General features: G+C 31.4%; 1 protein-coding gene across 3 annotated transcripts in view; it reads left to right on the forward strand.

Annotated features, from left to right (window-relative positions):
* The window catches only part of LOC129939081 (proton-coupled zinc antiporter SLC30A2), a 222,710-nt gene that overhangs the window by 103,037 nt on the left and 98,400 nt on the right, over window positions 1-21,273 (forward strand). For 2 of the 3 annotated variants that reach the window (XM_056046950.1, XM_056046949.1), the window contains exon 3: window positions 14,348-14,458. In XM_056046950.1, the coding sequence (XP_055902925.1) occupies window positions 14,348-14,458 (111 nt within the window). Of the gene's footprint in view, window positions 1-5,016; window positions 5,397-14,347; window positions 14,459-21,273 lie in introns of those variants that run through there. The other variant, XM_056046951.1, reaches the window with a different exon arrangement.

The following is a 21,273-nucleotide window of genomic DNA, read 5'->3' on the forward strand; positions in this document are numbered from 1 at the left end:
ATGGACGAAATGTTGGAAAGAGTATGTATGGACTAAGCAGATGGACCACTTGAGGCGCAGTCAAGGTCAACATTTGCATTAAATAATCCTCAAACATTAAATTATAACAAGATTTCATGTATTTTGCAAAAAAGCCATTAGTACCAAATGGGTCATGAAACCCCGAACTACGCATTGGTTATACTCAGCAGTTATCAGACCAGTTCTACTGTACGGTAAAAACTGCAATAAGCTTAGCAGAATTCAGCGTTCAGCTTGCTTACGCATAAGCGGATCTCTTCTGGACACCCTACTTATTTATTATGATAAAACGAGTCAATCCGCTTTTATTCAGATGAACCAAAAACTAATGAACTTATAGCGACAAAAGCAGTCTTGACCTGATGACTCAAAGAAAACGTGATATCAACATCTGATATCTGGACTTTCCCGGATAGATAGGCTGCAATCTTTGGACTCTGTCCCCAAAAACTCTATAATATCTCAGAAACGTCTTTTATTTCTAATGAAGTTGACATAGCAGTTTAACATTCATCTTTGCTGATAGAGACATTCCAGGAAATTGTAAAGCAGACACTTACAATGTTGCCCATTCTACCCTTTCATATCAATCGTTACTTGTAAGTGTTTGCTGAATCAAGATGCTATAAAAAAAAACTAACATCAAGTAAAATGACATCACCACCTGTCAGGCCTCTTAAGATCAAGCTTGATATCTCTAAGGAGATTACATTTAAGCTCAATAATCGGTGTCATAACCGCACACTGCTTAATAGGAAAGCAAACCAAGCGGCGAGGCTTATTCTCAATGACGTTTGTAGAAGCTGTATCTTCACAGAGGACTGTACGCTTACTGTTCTACCTCAAAAACGAAAGACCTAAGTAAGAAAATAATTATGATTACTTTGTCCTTTGTGACGTCACTAAAACTTGGATTGTTAGTGGTATTGAGAGGAGTGCTAGTATTTTACACACGACGCCGCTTTTGGTGTTGGTGTGGCCCCATCTAGAGATACTTTTTGCGCATTCAACGCCAGAGGTTTTCTGCGGTATCCCTCCATTTATACCCAAGATGCCTTCAGAATTCTTGTAGCTTACCGCCTTTGTGTTAATAGGCTTTTTGAGAGTCTCTCCTTTCATTTCTGGACTTTTGTAATAGTGGTGTACTCTCAGCAGTAATGGTAGGACGATTGATCACAACTTTGCCACTATTAGGATTAGGTATCGCTACCTTTCTGTTCTTTTTGCTTCCAACAACAGAAGAGGGTTTATGGATAACCACTGCTCCCTTTTCTATGTTGGCCGCAACAGAAACGGCAAAAGACCTCATCTCTTTACTTCTTTTTTTTTTATTTTGGTTTATATTGCTCCCAGGAATTGCGAAGAAAGTTAGTTCCGTCAGTACAGAGATTCAAATTATACTGAGCTATTTTTTTTTAATTGGGCCCCCAGCCAGGCTTATCATCGGCACGGGTCGTTTAGCACCTTACATCCAGCCCAATAGTAATAAGATGCAGTTGGAAGGAAGAGATAGGGTGACTCAGTTGATGTTAAGAAAATCAGGCAGGGATTCAACCCAAGACCTCCGGCATGACAGTCCAACGCATTAACCATCATGCCACGGGATCAGTAAACAGGTAAGCTATATTGCCTAGGGTTAGAAGAAATACCGGAGAAAGAAGCTTTATAGCGTGAGAGATGGGATGAAAATGAGATCAGGGCGGGCTTGTATGCCGTGCTTATGTGGGAGTGGGTATAATGTTTGTGGAAGGGTAGAGGATATGAACGTCCTTTGGTTTCATGACTCATCTGGAGAAAGTTATCGAGAATATTGGCCTTATTCAACTTCTACAACTCGACAAGTTCAACGCTCAAGTAGAAGTCTTTACACTTTTAAGGAGTCAAAACTTTTTTGCACTTTCAAAAATTCAAAACCTGGAATTGACATCGTCTGCCATATGTAGAGGAAAAATGTTTTCGGCTATTTAATTCTCATTACTCAAAATAAACTCGGATGTATTATTTTCAAATTTGTGTTCAAATAAAATGATTTAACGATTTTTTGAAATCTTATTTGATTCTTTTTTAGATACTAACCCACTGTACGATTCTCAATTCATTTCGTATACTGAGAGTGATATAGAAATGAACATTAAAATGTCTTCTAGAGAAACGATAATAGTAAACGTTAAATAGACGGAAAATTCTTCAAACTATCTTCCAGAATTAGATTCCAAACTTTTTTACAAATTATTTTAAGTCTGTCTCAGAAGGTTTTTCTTCTTTAAGCACCTTTTATCTTATTTTTTCTAACACAAAAAAAAATAAAGTCACCTTACATCAAACAATGTATCTATGTATATCTGTTTCGGTCCTGGTCCCAATGGACAACGATAATCAATTTTGAAAAAAAGTGTCTTATGTTTCCTATCCACTGTTTTTTTTTCAACGTTATAAGTTCTCTGATCTTTGGAAATATTTATACCGCTAACGCCATGTCAGTCCATAAAAAAGGTTCTACAAATTTAGTTACGAATTATCGTTCTAAATTGTTTGAATCCCTTGTCTGCGACACAATTTCTTTTAATTGTTGTTCTGTTAGATGTTAAAATCAGCGTGGGTTTGTGAAAAAAAAATCAACTATCAATAATTCATTACAAGTATTTGCTTTTTGTTGGGATGCATTTGAAGCAAGTCGATTGCATTTTAAAAGACTTTAACAAGGCATTTGACAAATTATAAATCAAAGAATCATAGTCATAAAATTCTTAATAAATTTAGTGGAATTGAACTTAACGAGCATTTCGTTATGTTGATTTTGTCATATTAAATCTAGTGTACCTCAAGCGAGTCATCATCTTCTGTAGAGATAGATAGATAGATAAATTCTTTATTTTAAAAGAAGATTTTACAATATAATTTCCTAAGAATAAGGACATGGCATTGACTGCCGTCTGCCTGAATTGACATTTCTTAAGTAATACAAAAATATATAAATTAAAAAGAAAATGTAAAATTATTAAAATAAAAATATTAAAATAATTCGAACAATTTGTACGTAATTTGAAACACAAAAATACAATTTATAAAAATAATACAATTTTTTGAATAGTAGGCTTTACTCAAAGTAAAGTTTTGACAATTTTTACGTGATTTGAAACCCAAAAAAGACAATTTTGTATGATTTGCAAAATCTAATGAGATAGGCTAAAAATTAAATTAATAAGTGAAACTATTCCGTTAGTTAAGAGCTTGTCGACAAAATTTGAATACGTTTAGCCAACCTAGTGCTCCATTTAGGATTTCGTAAAATTCTTGCATTGCTAAAATACTTTTCCGAAAGTGTAATCTACGAAATATTTGTAAACTTGGACAAATAGCTAAAAAGTGGTAGATATCTTCGATTTCTCTTCAGTTGCAAAGGTCACATAGCTGAGGCAAATCACTTTGGTGTGGTATAAAGTTTAGGTTTAAGATTTCTACTCTGGCTTTAAAAATAATACTTATCTGAGCAACTGAGCAATGATTTCTGAAGTAGTTCATGTCTGAATTCAATTGATGATTTAAGTTTCTATAAACGTTTCTGAGGAAGTTGCACTAAAAAGATTTTCTATATACAACTTTTGGTCAAACTTAGCAATAACACCTTCGAAATTTTCTTGCCAGTCGTCAGCATTGGTTTCCGAAAGGTTGAGGGAAGATTCTGTTGCTATTGCGAGTTGGTTCCAGTCTTTAAACGGAGATGCATTCGACTGCAGCAAATTTTTTCAAAATTATTTTGTGAAGGCACAGTTCGCTTCTTTTCATCACCTGAACAATAAAATCCGAATTAGACTTTACATTTTTTATATAAATAAGGGTGATGCCTGACTCTACGTAAATGGCGTAATTTGGAGTTGAGATAGGCAAACGAAACAAGCGCTTAAAAAAGTGCTTTTGCAAGCTCTCGAAAGCATCTAGGTTCAAAAAACCGAAAACTTGAATTTATTGTTGCATTAAAGACTTTATATTTAGATATGTACTAGATTAATGTTGGAGTTGGAGAAGAACTTAGGCCACATTAAATTTAGTGCCAACTTGGCTTCTTTATTTTTTATTTTAGCATTTTTAGCGAAATCTAAATTGTGGGTAAGAAAAACACCCAAGTATTTAAATTCCTGGACTATTTCGATAACGGTGTTATTGAGCCGGTTAATTTGCATCTGTAGCGATACTGGATTGTCGGCAAACATAACCAAATCGTCGGCATATAATAAAACTTTGACAATGCTGTTACCAAAAGAGACTCCACCAGAAAGATGATCACAAATATCATTAATGAAGAGAGAAAACAGTAAAGGGCTCAAAATACAACCTTGCGGCATACCGGCTGTTGTTTCGAAACTGTTCCAGAAATCATAACCATCCCATACCCTTGCATTTGATGCGAAAATTAGATTTTCGTACTTTAATAAAAACTTGCGAGACACAGCTACGCAGGACATTTTATAAATTAAAGCCTATCTGTTGACTTTGTCAAAAGCAGCTTTAAAATCGGCAGGTTGAGTAGAGTATCGAGTCCTTGGTATTGACCTAGATTCAAAATTAATGTTAGCATTTAACGTATTCGAAAAGTATAAATAAAATTCATTTATAATTGTCAAAATCAAACTAACAATTTAAACTCACCCTACACCACCAAAAGGTAAGATTTTTGCATTCGGAACCACACTACACTTTATTTTGCTGTTGATGATAATGATAATGTTGCTGTTGCTGTCTGTCAACCCATTTATACATTTGCATCACAGAGATACATGTTCCTAAACATGTATACTTACTCATCTCTCGATCGTAAACAATTTATCTTCGTTTAATTGGGGCCTATGATTTGATTAAATTACCTGGAGAGTGTAATTTCGCGTATATTAATTCTATACAAACAATCATATGGGGGTTAGGTGATGAATTGCTAAGAATCATTTCTTTTCTGTAAGACAACACAATCGTTTGGTTTTTTAATAACAATAACTCAATTATTTGTGGGGCTTTGAACGCTACGGTTACCCGGTTTGATACAGCGCAGCAAAGACTTAAAGCGTGTTTTTTTATTGTATTATAATATTGTTTAAAATAGTTTGTGCTTTGTAATTAGTGTTAATTTTGTTTCTATTCTGTTTTTTAAATAATAAACTAATTGTGCGGTTAAGTGAATAAATCAACTTAAGTTTATTCAGCTAAAGATAAATAGAGAGACGTTAAAGTTAATAAATTTCTTGAGTGTTCAATTAAAATTACATTGTCTCTATTAAGTGTGTTTATATTATACCCACCAGTGTTGAAATTGATAATATACAACTTAATTGAAATGGAAAATAATGATGTACAAATTAGAATTGAAGTATTGGGGAAAGGAGGTAGGTTTGCATAATGCAGAACTAATATAATTATAACTTATTAAAATGTTTTTTTGTTTTTATGTGAGTTTTTGAGATAAACGCTTTTTTGTTTTTTAACTCTTTTTTCCTAATGGCATTGGATTAAAAATATGCTATAAAAACATGTAAACAATAAATACAAACCATTTGAAGGTTGTTTACCTTAGTTCAATCAATCACAATTGACAATCATCAACGATTTTAAAATAACGTATTTTTTTTTCTGAGATGATTGATGGAAGAATAGTGTGTTGTTTTATTCTTCAATAAAACGACATAGAATTTAAGAGCTGTAAACATCCAATAAATTGAATTAATTTTAAGTTAAATATTTTAAAAGTCAAATTTCCATTATTTCAATATGATGAATTTGTAAGTGTCTTAACTTCAGAATTTTGTGAGTTTATACTGTAAAACGGGGTTACTTGTCTCCCTCTATTTTTCGGACCATTTTTAGAAATATTTTGAAAATTATAAAAATATAGAAATAATTAGTATTTTTATAAAAAAGATATTAAATAAAGAAAACGATTTTTTTTTAATGATTAAAATGCCCTTTCTTGGAATCTCGCTTTTAAGTTTTTCTAATACATCAGGTTTTAAAAATATGCTGTTTCAAAATTGCTTAAAACAACTACCAACAAATTGTATGATGATTTTTCAAAGAAAAAATATTTATCTTCTAGACACAGTTTACATAATTTTAGTATATTACTTAAGTTCTAAAAATTCTCATAAGTTATGAGTCTTTATTTGACCCTAAATAAAGAATTCCTACGTAAATTAATAAAAAAGAGGCTGGGATGCGACCCACACGTCTGTCGATTGGTCTTGCTTAAAAGTTTGTAGGTTTTCGTGTTTCGTCAAAAAGGTTGACAGTTGAGTTATTGTTAAAATTTTAAAGATTACCAACAATATAATGAAAAAGTTTGATTACAATTTTTTTTTGTTAACAAGATTTTTAGTCGAAAACCAATTGTTACCAATTTTAGTAGCTTTCTTAAAAGTTTTTTTTTCTTATATAAATTGAGTGAGAGAAATCAATTTAAAGTCAATATCTTCTATTGTTCACGAGATATCGAGAACCGAACATTAATTTTTATCAAATTTGCTTACTATTTTTTGTAGATTTAATTTTTTTTAGGAAAAAACGGATTGTTGGATTTTTATAAAAAAATTACTGAATGTCGAAAACAATATTTTCTGTGAGATAAAATAAGTTTAAAGGCCATATTTTAAAAAGATATGGGCCGAAGGAAAATGTTTACCAAATTTTAGTATTGCGTTTTTAGGTATTTATTTTTTGTAAAAAAGTTGTCAAAACGATTTTTCTTAAAATTTATCTGAAATTTTTGAAGATTCGAAAATCAATGCATAGAATGCTGTCATATGGCTTCAATGATCTCTCTGATGTTTTGGTATTGCTGTCGTTCTGTGCAGATTCTATGGTGGGTTTTTCTTTATTTGTTTGGTGTCGTATACGGTTTGCCTTCTGTATCACTGAGAAACAGTCGATCTACTATTATTTACCCCAGCTTCTGCCTTGAAGTTTGACCTTACATTCATTGAGGACCATGTTAATGGCGTCCCCAAAGTTTTTCCACACAGTGTCCTTATAGGAAGCTTATACTCCTTACAATCATGCATCCCAGAAACCTCAAATTCTCTCGATCTCTTTTTACAATTTGTTAATTTAGTTCATGCATCCAATCCTATTCAATGTTTGTTTTTAGATGATTGCCTGCCAGATCAAATTTTGGTTTTCTCGTTATTGATAGGAATTTGGCTAACTTTTTTCGAAAAATCCGTCAATACTGACAGATCTTCCAATGGCGTATACTTAACTTAAGATCTGAGAGATTTCTGTATTCTTTGAACTTCTTTGTTACTTTTGCTGTCAGAAATTTGAGAATAGATAATTTTGTATTTGATTTATGAATTATTGAATATTGAATAGTGTTTATATTTTGTTCTTCTGTTCTTTCAATCCATTTGAGAAAATTCTTAGAATTCTAAAATAGTCAAACGTAAATTTAAATCTTTTCAATATTTTCTTAATTTTATTTTATTGTTATGTTATTTTTGTTTTGGTTTCGATTTTAATATTAAAGGATTAAAAATATTTAGTTTACTATTATAGCTTGAAGTTTTTTTATATATTATTTCGGGAATTTGTCTATTATCTGTCATGTTTTTGTGAATGTGGACTTCTTGACTTAATTTATTTAAAAAAATGTTTGAGTTAAGGTCACTCAGTTGTGTTCTGAAAGTCTAATTTTCAATATTTCGGAGTTCCTGATTTGGTATTCAAGTATTTGAAGTCAATATTTTTAATTTTTCAAAAGTTATTTGAGTCAGAAGTAAATTTTTACCAAGTTTTAAAATTGTTGTTTTTTTAGGCTTTATTTTTTGTAAGAAAATTGTCAATTCGATTTTTTTCAAAATTTTATCGAATATTGCAAAACAATGTTTTAAATTATTTAAGAGCCAATTTATCAAACTTTTGAAAAGATAGTACAGTTGAAAATCAATTTTAACCAACTTTTATTGATTTTGTTTAGATTTTCGTTTTTTTTTTTATAAAAAAAACTGTCAATTCGATTTTTCTCAAAATTTTTCTGAATGCTGAAAAAAATATTTCTTAAAAGATAAAATTAGTTTGAAACCAATATTTTAATTTTTAAAAAGATATTTGTAACGAAAATGAATTTTTACCAATTTTTTTTGTTTTATTTTAGGTTTTTAATTTAAAAAAACTGTCAATTCAATTTTTCAAAATTTTACTGAATGTTGACTGCAATATTTTTTTAAAGGATAAAATTAGTTAAGAGCTAATGTCTTAAAGTTTTGAAAAGATGTTTGAGTCGAAAATCAATTTTTACTAACTTTTAGTCATGTTTTTTTAGGTTTTTATTTTCTATAAAAGAAACTGTCAATTCCATTTTTAATTTGAAGCCAACTTTTATTAATTTTGTTTTTAGGTTTTTAGGATTGAGTTCAAATTTGAAAATTAAGGTTTTGAGCAGATTCGCGTTAGGAGTTTTTTTATTTTCTTTTTAAGATCAAAACTATCAAAAAACGAAAATGTGAATTTTCTCAAAAACAAACCAAAAGTTTTTTTTTAATAACTATTGTCGACGTTACTATTATGGCCAAATTAACTATGCTTACAAATTTGTATCCAATGGAAATCGTGCCTTTCCAAAATCTTCATGTTGCTGATTAGTAGAAAAAAGAACGCCAGTGAATTCTTCGAGTGATGAGAAAATTTCCATTGTAGTAGTCAGCCCCAGAACCCATTTGCTAAGTACACTATCAGTGATTCCACGCCCCGCCCTGTTGTCAAGCCACCCACACTCTTCATTCCACGCATTAGAGTTTGTTCAATCGTCTGGTCCGACCGCACCCCCAAAATCGGTCAGTTCTTCTCATAGTAAAGAAACCCTCTTGCACAAAGTTTTTAAATTCATCTGGGTTCATCACAGAAGGCAGTTATATCATGTCCTGCAAATACAGGTGACATGATTTGGTGCACAAGAAGTGTCATGGAATCAGATTCTTCACACAGTCGATATGGGCATTTCAATCGCCAGACCGCTAAGCGTGAAAAATATCTTTAAGCAATGCTATCATTATCATATTGAACAACTGAATCCATAAGGCTTCTGTCCATTTGATTTGAGTTTGTTAAGATTTGTTTGTAGGTTCTCAATATTGGATCAAATGAAGGTTTTGCTTAAATGCACATAACGATGGATAATTTATGTGATGCAACTGATCCTTGCATTCAACAGAAACCGGGCCGCATATAGTACTCATTAACTATTTGCAGGCCACTTCCACTCACCAGAAAATCTATTGGAATTGGAACGGGACTCAGATGAAGCTGCGGAAACGATTTCTTTACTTTGTATATAAAGATACTGGTCAAATGTTACCACCAATTTGCAATGCAGTGTAAAGTTTATTATAGTCCGAACGTGGAGAGTTTATGAACGGAAGAGGAATGATTTTAGTTTTTGCACTAAACAAGTCTGTTGTTATTGAGTGTATGTACCCTTTCCAACCTGGAACATCTTTAATGCCAATAAACTTTAATGTGGATCAAAGAGTGTCATATGGTTTCGCCTGTAACATTCCTTCGGACATGCATTCACATTCTCAAAAACCGCCATCTATTTCCAAAGGAAGTTGATTTAGCACAAGGTAGTTTTTTTTCAGCTTTTGCCTTCGTGTGTTTTCTTCCTATGGAAGTAGATACAGCAATGCATCTTATTCCGCCCAAAGAATGTATTGTATTTAGTCCATCTAACGTTGTGACTTTATCCATATTATCAAACAGAAATTGGTTAAATGAACCACTTGAATCTGATCGCATGTGGCAAATAGCTGATATCTTCAACAACTGGGCTTCATAACATTTTCAATGTTCGTTTTCTTTATTTTATAAACTAAAACAAAATTAATATCATAATTCTTTAGAAAATTTAATGAGCTTTTCTTTTGTAGAAGATTATTTTTTTAATACGACAAATAGTTTTCAAGATAAACCCGAAAAACCTAAAAAAACGTATGTTTCCTTTGAGTGCCCCTAAAGTTATTTTATAAACTATAACAGATACGAACAAAATTATGAAACTTTTTTTTATAAAGTTTAATGAGCTTTGTGGAACAAATTTTTTTTGATACGACAAATAGTTTTAGAGATAAACGTGAATAACTGAAACAATCTCCTTGTTTCTCTTAACTGCCGCTAGAGCTCACGTCAGATTTTTGGGTCATCACCAGACAGCCCTAAGTAAGTGTGCCAAGTTTCAAAACTGTTGCATTTTTTTGAGGTGAAGGCTTGAATGTATTCGTAATGAAACATTTTTTTTTTGCTCTGGGTTCCGGTTTGGGAAATACCGTCATAAGCTATATTAGCTACGTAGGCCATATTTGCGGCACTTACTCTAAACGTCTTAAAAAACGGGAGGCTTAGGACGATTTTCAAACAAACAAAATTGAACAATGGAGGTTTTTGTGTCAAATCAAATGGCGCTTATATCTTTGAAGACAAACTTATTTTACAGGTATATTTTTAAACCTTATATATGTACTTTTTTAAACAGACTTTTTGCATACAGAAGCAAGTTCGTGCGACCCAGTCGTGCATTTTATTAACTTCCCATAGGAAGTTATTGTAATGTGTCCGATTTGTCAAACTGAAAATTCCGACATTTCTCGACGTTTCAAGGTCCCTAGAGTCGAAATAAAAGATTTTTAGAAAGATGTCCTTGCGTGCGTGTGTACGACACGTACGTTCGCGACGTTTTTGTTCGTTGTCCATAGCTCAAGAACCAGAAGAGATATCGCTTTCAAATAAATTTTTTTATACAGATAATAAGGCAGAAAGATGCAGAAAAGGCTCTCAAAAAAATGCGTGGGTGGTTTCTTTTTTACCATAGCAGTTTGAAAGAAAGGTGAACATTTTGGTTAACCCTAAATATGGTACAAACCAAAAACGCTAGAGACTTGAATTAAATTTTATATGATAAATTGTAACGTGGTATTAAAGAAGTATGTTTTTGAAAAAAAATCCATTTAACCGTTTTTTTATAAATCAAAAAAACTGAAAAAAAATTTGTCACCTCCAAAATTTTACGACTGAAATATGATTTCATCTCCAAAACAATTTTGTGCAACGAAGAATAATGTTTTTGACATCTGATAAAATTTTGAGAAAAATCGAATTGACAGTTTTTTTTAATAAAAATCTAAAAAGAACATTACAAAAAGTTGGTAAAAATTGAATATCGATTCAAATATCTTTTCAAAAACTTGAAATTATGGCTTCAAATTTATTTTTCCTTATAAGAAATATTGTTTTTAACATTCTGAAAAATGTTGAGAAAAATCTACTTGACAGTTTTTTTTTTACAAAAAATAAAAACCTTAAAAAAATATGTAAAAGTTGGAGAAAATTGACTTAAGACTCAAATATCTTTTCAAATATTGTAGATATTGGCTTCAAACTAATTTTATCTTATAAGAAATATTGTTTTCAACATTCGGACAAATTTTGAGAAAAATAGAATTGACAGGTTTTTCACAAAAAATAAAACTCTAGACAAAAAAACAATACTAAAACTTGGTAAAAATTTACTTTTGATTCAAATAGCTTTTCAAAAATTAAAAATATTGGCTTCAAACTTATTTTATTTCACAGAAAATAATGTTTTCGATATTCAGTAATTTTTATATAAAAATCCAACTGTCCTTTTTTATAAAAAGTGTTTTAAGCAAGACAATCGACAGGCTATGGTAAAAAAACCACTAAATCAGTTGTTTTGAGAGTCCTTTCTGTATCTTTTTGCTTTATTATCTGTATTACAACATTTATTTGAAGTCGATATCTCTAATTGTTCTTGAGCTATGGACCAAGAAAAAAACCGTCGCGGACATCTCTCTAAAAAAAACTTTTATATCGACTTTGAAACGTCGAGAAATGTCATTCCAGGGGGGTCTGCATTCCCCTGGGATCTGCCAATGTATAAAAATCAAACTATTAAATCCCAAAAAAAATTACTTAAACTCTTAAATGATGTCTTTCAAGTATATGTTTTCGGTCCTTTAGTAAATCTGACAGTTTGAAGACTTAATTTTCAACACTTTTTTAAAATCTAATTTTTATAAAAAAGCTTAAATTGTCTATATAACGCTGACTATTAAAAGCAATGACATATCATGGAATTGTTAAACTTTTATAGAAGTTTTATTGCGTTTTTTCTTAAGTCCAATAGCCTTTTTAGTATCAAAATTTGCAAACAAAAAAAACATAAATTCTTCTAATAAAACTTCAAAACGATTTCGTTATGTCAATAATTTTTCATTTAAAATCCAACAACTGTTATCCTTTTGTATACATAAAATAATTTTCAAAACAAACCATTAATGTGTTCAAAGCTATAAATGATGTATTAAATAAAACATACCTTTTCATGTAGAAAATTACCTTTTGCTCTTGTCGTTTATTATACTTACGAGTATATATTATGTATGTATGCCTCTTTCTCTGAATTCACATAAATATTTACTGATGTTTTTCTAAAATGAACATAAATTCGCTATGTTATTTTCCCACACTATATTCACCTATAACACCACCTTTTCACTTTTCCACCTTCCCTCCAAACTCATAAATTATATCCTAATAAAGGATTATTATTTTCACAGAATTTCAAAAACGATTTAGATTTGAACGTAAACCAAACGTACCTATATAAACAAACCTTTGTATAGGTATTTTTGGAAAACTTAATAATTCGTATCCAAAGGCAATAATCCTTTTACACACCATAAATTTAATGGTTTTGGTTTACATATAAATGTTTATTTTTTTTTGTTTTATTAAAATGTTGAACGTCGTTTGTTATTTATGTGATGTTTTTATAAAAAAAAATATTTGTTTTCTTCGTTTATATTTTTGGTAAAAAGGACTAACATTTTGCACCCCCTTTACTGGAATAGATTTATATCACACATATAATATTTTTTGTTGATTTAAATTTTTGTCAAAAGAATAAATCAATCCTTTCGGCTTTAGTTAATGTTTGACACGTTTACCAGGAATTAGCCTCAAAAATCCGAGATTGACTTGTTCCTTTTTTTTCCTTCCAAAAAAAGGAAACAACAAACTAAAACAAAAACCAACACATGGCTAGAAAATGAAATAAATTTCGTGGTCCTGGTTCCGAAACGAATAATGGGGAACATACACAAAAAAAATGAAAGCACCCAAAGCCCCAAAATTCCAGAGACACATTTCCCGAGGCTGCGACTGCAATTTTAATCGTCGCACCCTACACAGACTACTTCTCGTCTCTCTCTCTCTCTCTCTCTTGTCCAATATTCAAGCGAACACCTACATAATATTTCATTTGCTTTGCCATAGGATTATCCTTGTGTGTTATTGTCGCAGAATTCGCCTTTTCCTTTTTAGTCAGTGTGTTAAAAACATACAGAAACACCATATCATCCACCATAAGGCTCCTTCCCGCTTTCCAATTCCCTGTCGTATGTAGTGTTTGGTGTAGGTATAGGGTGCAGTACGGCCTGGGAAAACTTGAGCCTTTGTACGGGTACGGTTATGGGTAATGGCACAACTTTTGCTTATAATAAATGATGCAAAAATGCAGAAGAATATAGCCGAATTGTATGCGCATTGTATATTAATTGTTATCCTGAATTTATTATCCTGATTCTTGTTTTTTCTTCTTCTGTGTACACGATGCAAAATCAAGAACTACCACCGCCAAAATTCTGCATCCTTGTTGTCCTCGTTCTCGTCGCTTTTTAACCAAATATTACTGCATGAGGTAATTTTCTTTCCAAAAAAGTGGGTGCACCGATATTTTCTTTTTGTTGGTTTATTTAATGAAAAAATAAAAAACTCTAAGGATTAAGTAATTTTCCAAATTATCTTGCAGACATATGTTTTGTTTTTTGGTTGGTATTTTTGCTTTGTACTTTGTTTAATTCTCAAGAAATTATTATTCTATTTTTACGCCTTGGAACGAGGACGAAATACGAGAAAATTAATGCAAAAGTTTTCCTTAAAATTCAATTTCCATATTAGTTTAAGTTTTCATCGTGTTTTCTTCAGCAATTTGTAGTTATTTTATTTCTTTTATTTTGTGAAAAGAGACAAAATAGAAAATTTTCTTGAACTCCTGCCAGGATATAATTTTTTCGTTTTATTTTGTTTTTTGGATCTTTTTAAACAAAAATTAAGTTTGATTAATTATTTTTTTTAACGTTTCGTTCGTCGTTGCTTGCAAGGACACAAATAAAAAGAAACATCAGAAACTTCTTTTACTAACTTGTTTTTATTTAATTTGTTTTTTCAAATAATATTTTTGTGATATTTATGTATTTTTTTTTAATTTCAGTAAGAGGACATTGCCATCGCCAAAGAAGTGAAGGCGTCGATGTGAAAGCACGAAAGAAACTCATTATAGCCAGTATTTTATGTGTATTCTTTATGGTAGCGGAAATTATTGGTAAGTTTTTTTTATTTTGTTTTTCTGTTGTTTTCCTTTTTCGTATGTCTAGAAGTTTTGTTTGAATGCATAGATATTTTCTTATATAGTGACAGTTAAGTGGTACTCGTTATGGTTTTTCTTTTTTTGAGCAATTAGTTATTACTTTCGTAAAGAAGGACATTCATTATAAAAAGGATGTCTTCAACTTTTTTACATGAATAGAATTTCAAGACATTTTGGTAGTAAAGAAAAACAACATTGATAAAAAAACAGAAGAACGCATAGTGAAAACTTTGTTTGTTATTTAACAATACTGATGGTCAACAAGGTTTTTTGACTAGCAATCAATTTATACTTTTCCTACGGATTTTGATATTCTGATGGCCTAAGTTTGAATACGACTTCAAAATTGATCGATGGGGTTATATTCAAAGGATATATTTTTTTAAGACTATTTCAAAATTTATAATCTTTATATTCAATATTCCGTCAAAATATTTTGAGTACCCTATTACCTTTTCAAAAACATCCCCATTATGTATTAGGCTTTAGTTGTATACATACACCTTAAATGACCGGAGACTTATTTATGTTGGAACGGTTTTTAACAGAAAAATTAATAGTGATCCAAAAGTTCTTGGGTGTTAGGTCTTTTCGCCCAAAATTATATTGCCCGAATTAAAAATGTCTTAGTACCCAAAAATGGATCTTTTTTCCAAACACTTTTTGTCTAGCCCACAAAAAGTCTAGTGGTTCAACATTTAGGTATTTTAACAAAATTTTTAAGATCCGTAAAGCTGGAAACACCAGAATCGAATTTCAAATTCTAATGATGCAGAGATTTATGGCTCTTTTTGTGTTAATTAAGTGCTCTAATCACGACTTGGTTCAAAATCCCCCCCCTCACACTTGTGGTGTTCCCAGCTTGACGTCAAGCTGGAAACACCACACTTTTAAATTCATAATTTCAAAAAACTGATGATTATGGAATTTAGGGCTCTTTTCCACTCCTAAGTAAGTGAAATCCAATTTGGTATCTTAAGCCCTTTCTCCCTTAATCACGTCGCAAAGTTGAAATTTGTGGAGACTTTTTAAACCAAACAAAATTTTAAAAATTCAATGATGGGGTAATTTAGGGCTCATTTTATGCTAGTTTAGTGCTCTTATCCCCGTTAGGTTCAAGAATCCCTTCCCCCTAAAAATTAATTTCAATTTCAAAATGTTTTGTATTGCATTACCCTAACGAAATTTGAACAATCTTTAAATTTGAAACTTAAAATAAAATTCTGTACCCGTCTTAGACTTAGCCCTATAGGAAATAATCTAACGGCGTCAAATCGGTCCAGCGGTTCGGCGACTTCGTGAGACAACACGTTATCCAAACTTGGCTTCCAATAAACTGATTATGACATTTGCTGGTGGGTTGTGGCGCAGTCCTGTTGAAACCAAATGTTCTCCAAGTGCATGTCATCCAATTGGGGCTAAAAATATTCGGGTATCATTGGACGGTAGCGATCCCCATTCACAGTAACGTGCCGGTCTTGATCATCATGGAAGATGTACGGATTGCTGTCTGACCAATTCCGCATATTTTGTTTATTGATAAGCCATTCAGCCAGAAGTGAGCCTCATCGCGAAGATGATTTTTCTATGAAAATCCGAATTATTTTGAAGTTGTTGCTCAGTGGTCAAGCGGATTCAGTTCTTGTAACGATGTAAGCCAAGATCTTTTCGCAAAATTCGTCACAACTACGATGTCACAGAGAAGCCCGACGCTTGAGAACGATGTGTGAGGGACACATTTGGGCTTTCTGCAACTTTTGGTATAGGTGCGAGGTTGTGCGTGAATGCAAAGTTTTTTTAAATCGAGATTATTTTCTCAACTTCGCATTTTACCCAAATCCTATAACAGCCCATTCATTGAAATTGCACGGGTTAGCATATCCCCCATAAATACCTCACTCTTTATTCGTCTCTCAAAGCTCAACCAGCAAAATTGTTTGCTAGATAAAAACAAATTTTGGAAGTTGTGACATTTATTCATTTTTTCTTTACGACATTCAAAATTGGTTTGTGTGATTTGACACTTGGTATGGGCTTGTGACGTTTTCTTGATGGTGTTTTGTATGAAGTTTTGGTCATATTTTATGATTTGGGTTATGTGTCGCTGGGTGACAAGACGTAAGAAACGATAGAAGTCATAATTATCCTAATGTCTAAAATAGATGTCACAAAGCCCAACCCTCATTTCATTGGATCCAAATTCAAAATTAATAATTTGTTCGGGCAAAATGAAAACTAACAATTTTAGCGTTACGACATTGTGACTTTTTTTTGGGGTTTTGTGGCCAGGTTTGGGTTTTATGACATGAAAGATTTAGACGAAAAAACTAACTTCAAGATTATCGCTCTAAGTTTTTGTATTTTTTTAAATACGTTGATAAAATTTGTAAAACATTGATAAAAATGCTCGAAATGAGTATTTTTAAATTTCAGCATTATTAAATCCAGCATTATTAAATCCAAGCATGATTGGTGAAAAGGTTCTTCATTCGCAATGGTATGGGTTTAAGGCTGGCGGTATGATTGCACTCCACTTGCAAAAGGGTGAGTTTTTAAAAGCTATAAGAAAGTTTTTCAAACAAAAACACAAACAATTCAAAAATTGAATACAATCTTCATTTGAATCAATAGTACGGTCCATATCATTTAATGCTTGAAGATTACTTCATGCAAATGTTGACCTTAGCTGCGTCTCAAATTTTCTATCCGCTTAGTCCAATTTTGGGCATACTGTTTCCAACATTTCGGCCGGTATATCACGAATAAATGGGTCAATGTTGTCTTCTAAAGAGTCGTCTTGTTGAGACCACTTTTCATGCAAGTCAAGCTTTTGCATTTTGACAAAAAAAAGTTCGATATCATCTCGCGGTAGGGCTCACCATTCCGATTCGCTTCTTCTTTGAAGAAGTACAGTCCAATGATGCCACCAGCATGTAAGCCGCATCAAACTGTGGCTTTTTCTAGATGCATTGGATGCAATGCTTCTGGCTGATATTTACTACAAAAACGACACATCTGCTTATTTACGTACCCGTTAAGCCTTTCTTAACAGAGAATGCATTTTGATAATAAAATTCAATAATTCGCAAGCCCTCTTCGTTTGTAAGACGATTCCTGGTTAAATTATAGACCAAACTAAAGATGTTTGATAGTGAAACAAAACATGAAACGAGCGTCAGCTGTTTAAACCAGTGTTGCCAAGAAGATAACAGCTAAAAATCACCCGTCATAACGATGAATTCATTCATTGTGCTTAATTTAGCCTTAAATATGGAAAATAGTCCTAGACATTTTCAGTTAAAGGAAATGGTGCTGCAATCGTAGATGTGGCGTCTTTTGTTAATAGCAAACCAACCTCTTTACAGCAAAATAAAAACTCATTGATTCACTCAATATTAAAATGAAACCTCTTGAAGTCTTTTTTAGAATTAATTTGTTTTAGATATGTAGTGACAACTTAATAACTTAGATTTAATTTGACAAATGTTTGTTAAATTGTCTGTGGCCAATTTTGTTTTTTATATGCAAATATTGATGGCATGTTATTTCAACTTTAGATGCACACATTTTTGTTGAACAATGGAATGGTTAGCAAATGTAAATTAATTCTGCATAAAATTCCGTTGTAAGCAACTGGTACAATTTTTGAAAAATAATATTAATTTCCTCACTTTACTAAACTAAAAAAAATATTCAGAAGATAATACTACAAATTGGTAAAAATAGTGTTTTGACTCAATATTGACCTTGGAATAAATTTACTTTATGTTGTTTACATCTCAGTCCTTATTTAACTTCCCATTAGATGTTAATGAAATTTGAAGTCAATATATTTATTCATTCTTCTAATACTTGAGCGAAAAACCATTTCTAATCATTTTACTTTTCTTGTTTTTGTAGATTTTCGTTTTTTTGTAAAAAGAGCTTAATAATTGGATATTTGTAGAAAAGTAATCAAAAGTTAGAAACAATATAAGTTTGATTTAAAATACTGTTTTTTTTTTCTGGAGATTTTTTATTCTAAAGTCAATTTTTACCAAAAAAATGTTAATACTAACAAAAAAAAAAACAAAAATAAAAACAATGACACTTTTAATCATCAAATATTATTATTGAACCATCAAAAGAGCTCTTGCAGAGAAAAAAATATTGAAATTGGTTAGTTTGTTTTTATCAAAAGAATTTTTTTTAAATATTTCCGTTCGTTTAAAAAATAAATTAAAATTTTCGATTTTTGGTACAAAAATTTGGATGTAGATTAGATTTTGCTTACGAAGAACAACGAAATTCAAAACGGAATGAAAAAAAATTGAAATTTTGAATTCGTCAAAGCTTCCAACTTGGAGATATTAATTATACATGACTTAACTATGGTAAATAAGCCGAAGAAGTGTGTCCCCCGATTCGTCCAAAACCATTTTGTCGACTGACTTCAAATTTAGAAATTAAAATGTTTAGTCTATTCGCGTTGAAGGTTTCCTTTTTTAAATTTTTGTTTAACATTAAAAATAACTGTAATTCACATATAAATTTTTGGTCAAAATCGAAAATTTGAATTTTCTTAAAAACGAACCTATAGATTTTTATTAATTTTCATTTCTTACTTTGGCTTCTCTCAATAAAAAAATGTACTTTTATTGCTCCAGAAGGGTACCTACCCCCCATAGAACCCTATGTTTTTTAAAAGTGTTCTTTAGAACTAACTATTTCAATAATTTATATACATTCTCAATAATGCAAAATTTGCATTTTTTTTTGACATTCGACATGTTAGAAAAGGGTAGTAATTTTCTAACGAAATTAAAATTTGAAATGTATATTGATAAGCTCGAAATAACTGCATACTTAAAATATTTTTAAAATAAAACTGAAACATTTTTACCTACAAAAAATAATTTAAAAAAATAACGCTCTATCGATGTTCAAATACAAATTTTTAAAAATTAAGGTTTTCTTTTTGAAAATCAAATAGCATTCAAATTTTTGAATACAAACATATAGCAAATATTTTTAAACGGACTCTTTTGATACATGATCAAGTTCTTGAGACCCAGTTGGTCATTTTATTTCAAATGATATTCAGAAACGAACATAGATATTTAGCAATGTTGTGTAGTATTTTTTGCAGATTTGAATTTCTGACATTTTTAGAAAAATTTGACCGAATATATTTTTATATCATTCTTAGTAATTTTTTTAAAGTTTTTATTTTTTGTAAAAAAACCGTCAATTTGATTTTTTTTTCAAAATTTTACGAGATGTCGTCCTTGCATATATTTATTTTGGAGGTGAAAACATTTATTGTTACAAATATTTGTTTTATTTTTATTGATTTAAAAAAAAACTGTTAATTGATTTTTTCTTTTAATAATATAAATTTGGTATTACGTTATTGTATTAGTATATAGTATTGACACTTGCTTTATAGCCTTTTCACACCAAACCCGAAACCGGGTTTTCGACAGAAAGTTTTGGAAAACCCGAAAATCATTCACATCGAACATTTCCATGTTTTCATTTGACATTTAAATTTGTTTAAAACCGGCAGTCAAATTTTGTATTGATGAAAAAAAATGTGAGTAAAAATTTTTGTTCTTCTAAAATTATTTGTGAAAATAAAATGAATTCTAACTAATTCAATTTAATTTTAATACATAAAAGAAAGTTAAACAAAATATGAAGATTTTGTTAAACTTTTTTTCATTATCTCAAGCCTCCATCATTAAAAAACCGTCGTTTTCTTTTGCAAATTCTGGAACTTCGCAAAGAGAAAAAAGCTTCAATCGTGGACAAAGGTTAGCTCGTTCTAACAATTCAATAAATAGAAAGCTATGCATATACCTAAATATTTTATGCATGTATAATAGGTACTTATCAAGTTGATTTTCAGGAAGACAAAGATCTATACGAGCTCCAAAAGAACGAATGGGATCACATTATTGAGTGGTTTAACAAACGTTTCAATACGAATATACAAACAAATCCCAGGATATCACCACCCACCGTCTCGAATGCGGATAAAATGAATGTATCCAAATATTTCCTTTCACGCAGTAAAGATGTTCTGTATAGTAGTGGAAGTCCAAACATCCCCTAAGAATTTAGCTTTGCCGTCGACTTCCTTAAGTCGATAATCCTTTCCGTGTCTTTTCTTGGGCATCAGCGCAGACAAGGCAGTAACACTAGCTCGTCTCGAAGAAGAGTTTCAACTGAAGTTCTGGGGACGGGTGAAATGGGCTCAAGACATGAACCAACAAGAACTACAAGTTTGCTTAGCTGCAGCTATGCTCTTTGTTCACTTCAACCGGTCCCAGCCCTTCACTAAGCTTATTGTCTAGAAAATATATCATAAAATCAACATCAAACAAAACTGTTACAGATATCAAAGACATGCTTAACGTGAACACTTTCCGTTTAGGACTCATTTCACGGTGGGCCTACCCACAATATCAGGACCAAGAAGAGTACTACCCCAGTACAATTTCCACAGTCATGCGTAAGGCATTAACTGCATCCCTTGTTTAAGAGCGAGGTCTATCTTGCACCTCTTGTATTCTAAGGGCCATAGGTGTTAAACAGAACCTTTAGAAAACCATTTAGCTCCGCATACGGCAACCACAGGCACTACGATGCTCCCACTAGGGGGCCTACCTCTCAGACAGGTGGTATCAGGTCGCCCAGTGTATATGAAACACTAGAAACAACAAGAACCAGGGCTCCTGTCTCCCGTGGTACCCGAATATAGCTTCAGGTCGAGCTTCGCAATCGTT

Source organism: Eupeodes corollae, chromosome 1 (genome assembly GCF_945859685.1).
Source record: "Eupeodes corollae chromosome 1, idEupCoro1.1, whole genome shotgun sequence".
In the NCBI taxonomy this organism is placed as follows: domain Eukaryota; kingdom Metazoa; phylum Arthropoda; class Insecta; order Diptera; family Syrphidae; genus Eupeodes; species Eupeodes corollae.